Consider the following 12,192-nt stretch of genomic DNA (forward strand, 5'->3'; position numbering starts at 1 on the left):
TACATTTGAACCCTGGAAAGAAAGCAGTCTAGTCTTTCTGACTGTGTTTGCTCACCTGCTCACCTACTCTAAGTTCAAAAGAATGTCACAGTCACATTGACTGAATCATCAGTCGCATAATGTCCTTCTCTCAAACAAGGACATTTAACAATATATCTATATATATATATATATATATATATATATATATATATATATATATATATATATAATGTATATGTATATAAAAGCACTGTGATGATGAGTAGATTTCTGAGTCACCAGTTCAGGCATTCAGAAAATCAAATGTATTAATTAGTGGCCATAACTGAATCCAAACATTTAGTGTTTCACTATGAGACTTTGTAGGTACATGGCTGAAATTAGGACTATCTTGAGTGAATCAGGATGGGTAGTAACCCTACTGGTAACCAGGGCTGGTGTTAGAATTTTGGAGGACCCCAGCAAGTGTCAAGTTAGAGAACCCCCTAAAACTTCCTAAGTAAGTATCAGCCTGTTGCTGCCACAACTTCTAAGCAACTTCTTAGTTCAAGCTAGAAACTGTTTGTAGCATGCGCAAACTGAACTCTAGTTAGACTGCTCTTACATTACAATAGGCCTGTGTACCCCACCAAGCTGGCCCATCCCACACAGGGATATTCACAGTGACTAGCATTCAGCTGCAGTGATGTTACACTACAACAACTCTATGTGCAGGGCCTGCCTTAGGTGAAATGGTGTCCTGTACAAAAAGTTCAATAACACCTCCTATTGCTTCCCAACTGCAACTGCACACCACTTTATTCCCTCAAGTCTGGCCTCCCCAGACTATATAGATTACATTTTTCTTCATTTTCTCAAATTGTGTCTTAGTCTTCAGTTTTCATCCCAAAGCCATGTTGTTCTAGATGCTCTGAGGTGTATTTTACACCCATGGAACAATCTATTCATCCAATAACAGCCTAAACAAAAATAATAAATAAGAAAAGAAATTCCGGTTTGACATTACTTTTCCTTGAATCCTTTCAACATACCCTAAATGACCAAGACTGCACAATAATAATTCTATAAGGAATATGTGAATTAAACCATGGGATTACAGATGCTTTGAGGTGCATTTTAAACTATTTTCCAACCTTTTGATCCAGTAAAAGCCTAAACCAAAATCATGAGTTTGTAAAGAAATTCAGAATTATTTTCTCTTTCAAGAAAGAAAAAAGTTGTAGTCAATGCTCAATGTTTAAAGCTGACAAAATAATAGCTCACATTAAAATGAGATGACAGATGTTTGCAAGGATACATAAATCCTGTCTGGAAACAGTCTGTCTGCCTCTCTACCCCCAAATCAAAAGGCAGACCCCTTCTGTGTATTCCTCTTGTTTTAGATTGGGATGAAAGAGAAAGTACAAATGGCAACAGCCATACATTTCAAGTGGCTGATGTCATACATATACACAACATGTCTCCTCACCCATTACATCCAAAAGGCAACCACTTTCTGTGTACCCTTTGATGTGCCAATGGGACAAAACTGAAATATCAAATAAAAAAAGGAACACATTTCAACACATTCATGTCAGATGTACATACACAGCATGGCTCCTTATTCCTTTCCCCAAAAGATAACCACCTGTATAGGTATCTGATGTTTGATTTTGAGATAATTAAAAAAGGTAATGTCCACAGTAGTGAGTTCCAAATTGTTGTTCCTTGGCAGTACAGTACCCTTGCATAAGCTGTAATGACCTTCTGAGCTCACGTTTGAGGCTTGTGAGAAAAGTTAACAAAATCATTGTCCCCAGCCTCAACACAAGCTATAGCAACTATCTGTGCAGACCACTAATATTTGTGAGGAAAGCTAGAGATATAATGACTAAACTGTCCTCAGTCCCCTCACAAGCTATATTGACCATCTGAGGTTTTACTTTGAGGAAAATTAAAGAAATAATGGCTACACCATCCCCATCCCTTCACACAAGCTGCAGCAACCTTCTGTGCACACCTTCATGCAGGCCTTGTTTTAGAATAGATGGGCTGAGAGCAGAGGCCAACATTAAGTCTTTGTCAAAATCAGTTGGTGTGGGATATGGTAGCTGCCATGTCATTAGAATTTATAAGATCTGGATGTTCTTTGATGCATTTTATGTCATACTTTTGAAACATAATAGACTGTTAACTGCATTTCTTTTTACTGCTACCGAGAAGAATTATGTATGCGCTCAGCAATACTGTGTAGTTGCAGAGATAAAAATTGGTACTCACAAACACACACACACACACACACACACACACACACACACACACACACACGTATGCATACATTCACACTCACGCACGCGCACACACATGTATGCATGCATACGCACGCACGCACACAAACACTGACACTGCCTCTTGCAAGCCAGGTCTTTCTTGAAATGCACAAACACACCTACACAGCACGCTCACCTTTAGCCAAACTGGAGGGATGCCAGTTCACCTGTGGTACATTCTCATGTTCTCAGGGACACATACATAAACCCAAAAAGTGACAAAGAAGACATGCACAGTTTTGTAGATTAACCTACATAATGCACAATTGTTAAAGTTTATATTCCTAAGGTGATCTCAGTAGACTGAATTATTCAGATACTGATGAGATAATGTCATTATTCTGTCTGAAAGCACTATAGCTTGTCTTAAATGTAGCTGTTCATACCAGGACAGACGTAAAATTGCTCAATTATTGTTGCCTTTTTCCTTTTTTATTATTTTAAATTATTTACAATCCATATTTTCCATCACACTAGCAATGAAAAGATGGAGATATGAACAGATATATAGAGTTATATAACCAAGAAAACAGGTAAACAGATACAACGTATCTACACTGACAGATGTTAATAATATGCTAAAATGTATGTAGATATCTATAAAAATATATATGGATTACAGTGAGTAGATGAATTTTATCTACACCCAATGATACACCATAACCATTTGTTCATACTCTTGGGATCATTTTGACCAGTTCATCTACATCTTTGCTGCATCATCAGTTCTCTTTAAATCTGCCTTATTTATGTTACTCACAAAATACTAAAGTCAAAGTTTGCACAATCATACACAGATATGAGGCACTTACACCCCCAAAACATCAGAGCCCAGCCTCCCATACTATAAACCAAAATCTACACTTAGTGTAATTTAAACCTGTTTGATAAAAAAAAAAAAAAAAACAGAAACACAGGCCATGTATTTTTCACCACAGTGTAAACATTTTAACTTTGCATGCTGCTTACATAAAAAGGCGATACTGATATATCCAAAAAATAGCCACCTAAAACAGCACCTTAAATCCAAATCTATACTTAGTCAAATTTCAGTATTCTCAGTAAAATTAAAAAAAAATAACTGGAACAGATTGTATTTCACTCACTGCACACACAAAATCTGCATGTACCCCCCCCCAAATAAAAACACTACCCACCTAAATCAGTCATTAGTAGAAGTGATGCTTATTGGAATTAAACTTTTTTTTAAATAAAAGAATAAATAGCAAAAGGAAACACCAACCACAAATAACCAATCAGAAAATAGTATTATCAATGAAAAGGAATTAATTCTGTTAAAACTAGCTAACAACAGAAACATCATAGTTTACGAAAACCTCAATACACTACCAAGTTATATCAATTAAATGAACTGTTACTTAAAAAAATAATAATAAAATTTACCTCAGCAACAAAATGACAAAATCATTCCTGAGATTGTCCATTCATAAAACTCTACACATCTGTGCAATTTACCTAGAGCACTTTTAAGTGCAACCATTAGCAATTAACATAGCCCATTTGTATCATTGTGAAATATCACTCTAACATAAGCTGTGCTGGTGAAGTAGAGGGGGAAAGCCTTGACTGTAACTCAGGTGATGCATATTCAGTTGATGTTATGGCAAGGGATGTGTGGAGGGGGAGGGTCTTAGCTGTCACTCTCAGACACGATCCCTGCTGCACAGCTGGAACAGAATCAGAAGAGGCTTTTGTGGGGATGATGTGGGCATGGCCACCCAAGCTGATGTTGGCACCTTTGATGGTCATGCATGTGGGAACAGAACATAACCTGTTAGAGGGTGCCCACATAGCCACCTTAGGGGAGGCATTATGACCATTCATCAAAAGTAGGTCTCACTGCTGGGATGCTGTTGAGAGCACCATACTTCCCAATGTGTCATAGATATAACTTATATTGTAGATCTGTGAAAGGGGATTCCCTGCACCCTTCTAGAGTAAATGGTCTCAGTTCTGATCATAGGTGTCTCTATGATTAGCAGGCAGACAAGGAAAACAGCTAGAAAAAATACTGGTCTAGCACTAAATGCATAGTAAACAAATCAGAGAAATTAATTATGGGGGGTCTAGTTTGTCTGATTCTTTTGATATTTTGTGCTATAAGATTAAGGGAGTCATTCAGTGTCAGGAATAACCACTCATCATGAAATTCAGTCCTTAAGCCTACAGTAGCTGATGCTTTATGTATCATGCACCAGACCCCAATATATTTTGCATATGTATGTGTGTTTTACTGTCTATTTTAAGAGTGTCCCAAATTATCACATTCTCTCCTGCTTACTTTATCATAGTATATGATGCATACATGGCAACTCAAAATGAACAGTATTTGCATTCCAATATAGCATTTTTACAATAATTCATTATTTTAAAAAAAAAAAAAAAAAAAAAAAAAACAGCAACAGTACCTTCTCTTGGTGAAATTTTCCATCTGCAATGAGCATCGAATGTCTGTGCTGAAATTGGGTTGAAAACATTCCTTTTAACTGTAAGTTTTAAAGGTGTTTCAAATTATTATGCTCTCTGCTACTTACTTTATCATAGTATATTGCATTTGCATGTCAACTCAGATGCAACCATATAGGCATTGCAATGTAGAATTTTCACAATAATTCAGCATTTTTGCAACCAAAATAGCATATCCATAGTCATTTAGCATTCATTGTACAAATATGGGCATTATGTGTTTGCAAAAACATCTATTTTGTAACATAGTGTGGTAGTTCTTCCCAAAATGGTGTTAGTGTCTCAAAATGATGCAAATAGTGTGAACAAATATAGACAGAATTGTTGCATCAAAAAATGTAAATGTTGTGAATAAAGGCCAATCACTAAACTGTTGCTTTAAATATTTGGGTGCCATTATGTATTAGACAGAAAGGATGCCTACATGATTCATTTAATGAAACCAGTTATTTAATTAGGTAATATATATAAAAAGAGGGCTGCAGCCGTACCAATACAGAGAATAAAGCTGGCCTGTAATACAGTAGCATTGTGTGCTGGAACACCTGTTTTAGGTAGTGTGCTGCAGTAAAAGAAAAGAAAGAAGAATCATTGATAATTATACCTGCAGAAATGTGGACATCTTCTTGAAAAGGAATCCAGAGAAAAGACAGATAATTGTAAGAACCTGGGTACCGTGGACATTAATTCTTGCTCAAAATAGAATTACTGGATTTTGTGTGAATTATTTACAGTCCACATTTTGTATTGCACTAGCAGTGAAAAGATGGAGACATAAAGATGGACAAATACAGAGTTATATAACCAAGAAAACCGGTAAACAGATATCTTTGGGACTTAAAAAAAAAATAGGTATTCTGTATGTTTTCCCCTTTAGTTGTCATTACAAAAAGTTATTTCCTTAGGTTTACCTGTCTGCATAAAAATATGCTGCACCACTAACTGTGCAATAAAAAGCATAATATATTTTATGTTCTTCTGGACACTGGTATGCTAATATGCCACTATATGCGTGTGTGTGTGTATTGACACACATAGATGTATATGTAACAGATTGATAGGTAATTGCATAGAACTGAAAGAAACATAGCTAATAATATGCAGTACAGTCAGTTATCTGGTATAAGAATGAAAATGCACTTGTGTTTAAAGGAGACCACGACCAGAAAAATTCCACTCTGATGTGCAGCAGTTTTGTTGTTATACATTAGTAAAAGGACTGTGGGGTAAAACAAAAATATAAATCTTACTTTCAGATTCCACTTTGAACTATTTGCTTTGTTGAGCTGCTGAATTCAAAGAAGAGAGCATTAACAGTATGTCTTACGCCCACAACTTTTTCATTCATAATTATGTACTTCTCCTTCATCCGAAAGGTTCATCTGCTGTGAAGTAGTGTTTCTGTTTAATGTGTGAGGATTCCTTCATTGCAGAGCACTTAAAGGATCCATGCATGACAACATTTGGAATGAATGCATGACGCTCAGTTATAAGTGGTAAAGTATTTGATTTTCCAAAATGTATGTCTGTGTTGATAGCTGTATTCAATCTTATTGCAACATTTTTATTTTTGTCAGCTTTCCTGTCCTCTTTGTGGTTTGCATTTGCAAACAATTAATCTGACTCATAGTTTGTGTACTGGACAGCCTGGAGGCCAGATTTATAAAGACCAGCACCTTGAACTGAGCTGTTCCAGTGTGCCCAAATTAATTGACATAGTTTATTGGTAGTATACTTACATGAGCCCTGGGTTTAAAGGAACTACACCATTGAATGCTGCAGTGTTACACTACAAACCAAGATGTCACATACATGCATATACAGCCTGCTTTGTAATACCTACCTGAGGTACAGGCACCATTACAAAAACATTAGTGGGTTACTCTTATACTGTGAGCTAAGCAGGATAGCTACTTGCTGCCACTATCATTGCATATATAATATTTTATTGTAGTGCTAATCCGGTTTTTTTTTTTCATTTTATTGTTTCATACTCCATAGAAAGGAGTGATTCCCTTATCTAGAGGTCAATTTCCTGACCCCTTTCAGATCATAAAACTCTCCATCCTTGATAGTCTATTTTCCTTCAACCAATCAGTTATTATGTCCACTTTTTAATGATGCTACTTCCCAGTCCTACAGGAAGTCAAGTACCCTCCGATCCTCACATTGCTGTGATTGCTTTAAGAATGTTAATTCCAAATTCCACTGTAAGAGGCAGACTCTTTGTTCTTCTATATGGTAGCCTGCTGACTGAATGTTTGAGTTCCTGCCAAGATTAATTTAGTGAAGCAGTCAGAGGCAATATTTGACTAAGTCTTGATACAAGAGTGTCCTGCAACATGAGAATGAAGGAATGAAAGGAGATTCTGCTGATAGGGATAACTGCAATTAGGGTACAGAAAATAGATGACAGAGGGCTGGACTTTACTGGAGGAAGATGCCAAAAGAACTAAGGTATGGGGGAAAACTAATTAAAGAAGAAAAAGTAATAAAATAGGAAGAGGTCAAAATGACATTTGGATTGCAGGCTAGTGATTGCCTTCCCTATCAGCGACTGATATCAGAGCACATACAGCAAGAAAGGGACAGGAGAACCCTAAATGAAAGACCTGCTGTGGTTGAGTTTTTAAGTGAATCTAGAAAAGAAGCATCTATTAAAAAAGGGATAATTAGTAGGGCATGTAAAATATTGCAAAGTAACTATAAGCATCAATCAGAAGAGGTCAGAAAAGATTGGGAAGACAGATTATATATTCAATTCACAAAGAAACAATGGATTTAGGATTTATGCCTGTAAATGTTTGCATAGATAATTTTATACCCCAAGCAGACTCCAAAGACTTTTTTCTTCAGGTAGATGGCAAATATTGGAAGTGTGTTGGAGAAGAAACAGGCAATTGGGAACATGTGTTTTGGGAGTGTAAAAAGTTGGCAGACTTTAAAAATTTTCTGCAGAGTACTCTGTCAGGAATACTGGGTGAGCAAATGAGTGCAATTAAGGAAATTATTTTTGAGCTGGGCTACAGGATCGGAATTGTCTAGACATAGTAAGGCCTTGTCAAGTTTAATTTTCAACAAAATGATAAATAAATAAATAAACATTTTGGTGGCTTTCAAAAAAGCAGTTACTAAATAATGGAAATTAAAATCTAAACCAACTATACAGCAGTTAGCGTTGTAAGCTCACAGCAATAGGTAATCCAGTTCGATTCTTGGCTGGAGCGCCTTCTGTGTGGAGTCTGCATGTCCTCCCCACAGTCAAGTGAATTTAAAGAAATGCAGGTAGGTGCATGCGTGTGTGTGCCCTCTTTGAAGGCTGGGGGCCGGGCTGGCAACTCAACAACATAAAAATTCACTGCCAGTCATTATCGGATCGGAGTTCCGCTGCGGCAACTCCTAACCAGGAAAAGCCAAAAGACATTTTTTCGACTTAAAGTAATGAATATTGAAACAGAAACAAAATAACAGGAAATGGGATCTTCAGAAAAGGGTAGGAGTAACTTACGTAGAAAAAAATGGAAAATGTGGGAACAATACACATAGAGCAACATTTTGGAGGAGGAATGATGTTTAAAAGAAAGCAGGAATTGAATAATTTATGCAATGTTGCTGAGATTATATATAACCAGATATGTAATGATGCATAGTGTTTGTAAATGTGAACTTACTAATATGGTTTGATTACTTTCATATAAATGTAAGTTTGCCAGTGTCAAAAGTGATAATTCAGTAAAGGTGTTTTTTTTTTTTTTTTTTTAAAGAGTATCCTCAGTGGAAAGTATTGTAGGGGGCATACCTCACAACTTCTTAGCACAAAAAATCTGGGCAAAGCTGAAATAATGGGGGGGGGAATGCCCAAAAATATGGGCAGATTTTAAATATTGCTCTTTTAAACTTATAACTCTGCTAGAATAAAAAGATTTGCATTAGCATGCATTTTCTGAAGGATAAGTCTAAAACTCAAATGTATGCCATTATTTAGCGACTTCAGTCTTTAGCGATTTACCAGAAAACCACACATTGTATGAGGGAGGAATAGATCAAAAAATATGAGTCAAAAATCAGGACATTCTGTGAAAATCTGGAAAGTTGAGAGATATGTTACAGCTCAGTGTGGAAAGCACTGTATTCACCTGCTGTGGCAGGATGAAGGTTAAAGGTCTAGAATACAAAAGTTCTATCAGTCAGCATTGATGATACAACCAATGCTATCATGGCTTCTCCACCAGATGTATGGAATGTGAGATCTTTGTTCCTGTACTCTCCCCTCCCCTAAGTTGGATCTATTCAGGAGTACAAGTCCATTTTTTCAGAGTGACAGGAGGACCATGAAAACAAAGCTGAGGATCAGAATGCTACTGGAGTTGAAAAATAATTAAGAAATAATTTAGAAATATATAGCAAACAAATGTTTGTTAATAATTCTGAAAATGCAACCTTGCAACTCAGATATAACTCACAGATTTCAAGAACTTCTGAAGAATATATATATATTTTTACATTTTATTAAACCAGGATCTAGTATGTAGTGAAATGTGACCTGTGCAATATGGTATCACTTCTTTACCTTCTAAAACAATGACAGACGTGTACTTTCCCATATATATTGCCTTTATATGTATGACAAGCAGGATAAACCTATAATTACAACTGTTTTTTTTTTTGCTTTTCTTTCTGTACCTAGAATGATGTGCTTCTGTCTGAAAGCAGTCATCTGACCTTTGTGTATGATGACAATGAATGCTCTTTGGTTATTTTGAATACCACAGAGGAGGACAGCGGTGTATACACTTGTACTGCTAAGAATCTAGCTGGTGAAGTCTCCTGTAAAGCAGAGCTCACAGTTCAACAAGGTAACCTATGTTGCATGCTTAGCATAGTAGTCTTCAATGCACTTACAGTACAGTAGTACCACTACCTACTAAGGCAATGCTGTGTATATGTGTATGTTCACTTGCATAAACACATGAACACGTGTTATATGCACATATATAATACACATATGCATCTACATATATCACACAATCATACATAACTAGATCAGAGAAGAATCAGACCTCATTTCTCTTAACTAGAAAGTACCAAGTGCAAGATAAATAAGTATAACAATTAAAAAATAAACAACTATTAATCATTAACATTTGGAGGATATTAGATGTTTTGGGTCCCCTACAGAAGAACGAAAGCTGAGAAGACCGAAACCCACACAACTGACACCACATGGTCGACAATCAAAATGCCGACAATGGGGAAACGGTATGTCTCCGTAGTGCGGAATGGAAAGATTTCCATTCCTGCACTGTAGTGCGATCTCAAAGTTGGTATTAAAGTTACAGGGGGTGCAGGGGAGCATAGCCCCCCCTGCTAGCACAAAAAAGGAAATTTTATTTTCCTTTTTTGTGCAGTAATTACGTTGTCGGTGTTTCGATTGTCGACCATGTAGTGTCGGCTATGTGGGTGTTGGTGTTTTGCGCTGTCGTTCTTGTGTAGGTGATCCCATGTTTTCTATCAAGTATCTTAGCCCAGAGAATTAATCCTGTCAAAGATGAACCAGAAGCACTATCTGGTTAATTGTTTTAATTTGAGTCACACAATATAAAAGCGAACAATGAAGGAAACAAACCTAAGACAAGGTGAAGCTTATTAGTGGGAAATATACTGCCACCATGCCATTCCAACACTGCTTTCAAATTGTCCTGGAGTGATTCTGGAAATGTTTTGAAATTATATCCCCTTAAGTATTATGCATTTCATTACCAAGTTTATTTTTTATTGGTATTAGCTGTATCACCTTTAATTTTGAATTTTGTACTCCAGGATTGTATAAACCATCATGTTTTCTCCCTATTTAGAATACCCTGCCCCATTCATTTTAAAATCTACAGTTCCAGTATTTTAATCCTTACTGCTGTTTTGACATGAGCTCTGCAGTCATCTAACATCCATTCTGTATATACATACCGTTCAATATATTCTTCATATGCAGAATCTCACTCAGCCATTTCTACTTGTAAATCTTGTGTACCTTATTGTTTCATAAATGACAGGAGTTCAATTCCATCATGAATTGCAGCATTTGTTATAGGTAGCATTTGTTATAGGTAGCGTTTGTACTCATTTTATCATTCTTCCTTGTGCTTGCTGTTTTTATCCATGGCTCTTGCCTTAATATTTCATTAATGTAGACTAACTTCAGTGGCTGAAGTTTCATCTTTTTCTTGTTTCCCTGCCTCATAAATACACCTCATTCTCTTCTATCTTACCTCCTTCTCAAGAAAACATTGCCTTCCCAGTGACAAAGTTCCTCAAGTGAAAAATAAGTGAGTTCTGCAATATGCTGGCCACAGGTCATTGCTATAGCACTTTTTAACATAAATCTGCTCTGTGTATGTAACTGTCAAAAACTGTAAATGCAATTACAAATCTGTAGGATTATCTCCATCTTTTTCTACTATTTGTTAATAAGCTTCTTATGTATAATGCCAACCCAACAGAAGAAATATTGTGACATTTTTTTTGTCTTTTGTGTACTTTGTCACATTGCTGTAAGGAGCTCTTTTCCACAAACCTCTGCTAAAAAGGGATTTGCTTTTGCTAACCCAGTCAGACTATCCTGGTAAATAAATGTAAATACATAAATAATCAATACATTTGATCATCAAATATATTTAAAAAAATAATTTTCTGTCCATGTCAGGGATCAGAGTATTTAAAATTTGAAAGATAGTTATAGGATAATCACTGTTAGAATTCTTTCTAAATTTACTCAGAACACACACACACACACACACACACACACACACACACAGACACACACACACACACATATAAGTCTGCCAGAACCTTAAAACTTTGTCTTGTGATATCCAACCAACAGTTGATGAAGAAAGGAAAAGGCATTGATAATGGTTGCAAGATATATAATACAGTTTATTTCGGTTCAATAATATTAAAGAAACTTAAAACAACAAAAGCATTCAAAAAGGTTTACAGAACATTATGGATATTATTGCAAGACAATATCTTAAAATAAAGCTTCTCAACCCTTAGGAGAAGCCGGTCATTCTTTCTAGCATCTGTGTGCATGCTAAATTTTGTCTCACCCTTTACAAACGGAACACGAGTCTCTGCAGTGCACACACATCCTTGTCTGCCTCCTGAGGGACCTGCTATCTCCTCAAGTGAACTACCTCCAAAAGACAACTATTTCTTACTAATAGCATGATAAAGTTTTGTCTCACCCTTTACAAATGGAACACAAGACTCTGTAGTGCCCATGTGTCCATATCTGCCTCCCAAGAGACCTGCTATCTCCTCAAGTGAACTACCTCCAAAAGACAAATTATTTCTTGCTAACAGCAAGATAAAGTTTTGTCTCACTCTTTACAAATGGAACACAAGACTCTGTAGT

General features: G+C 36.3%; 1 protein-coding gene across 2 annotated transcripts in view; it reads left to right on the forward strand.

Annotated features, from left to right (window-relative positions):
* Positions 1 to 12,192, forward strand: part of SPEG (striated muscle enriched protein kinase) — a 2,687,905-nt gene that overhangs the window by 2,049,007 nt on the left and 626,706 nt on the right. For both annotated transcript variants that reach the window (XM_044075871.1, XM_044075873.1), the window contains one exon: positions 9,466 to 9,634. In XM_044075871.1, coding sequence (XP_043931806.1) covers positions 9,466 to 9,634 — 169 coding nt within the window. The remainder of the gene's footprint in view (positions 1 to 9,465; positions 9,635 to 12,192) is intronic.

This window comes from Protopterus annectens, chromosome 6.part1 (assembly GCF_019279795.1).
Source record: "Protopterus annectens isolate FY-2018-M chromosome 6.part1, PAN1.0, whole genome shotgun sequence".
Lineage (NCBI taxonomy): Eukaryota > Metazoa > Chordata > Ceratodontiformes > Protopteridae > Protopterus > Protopterus annectens.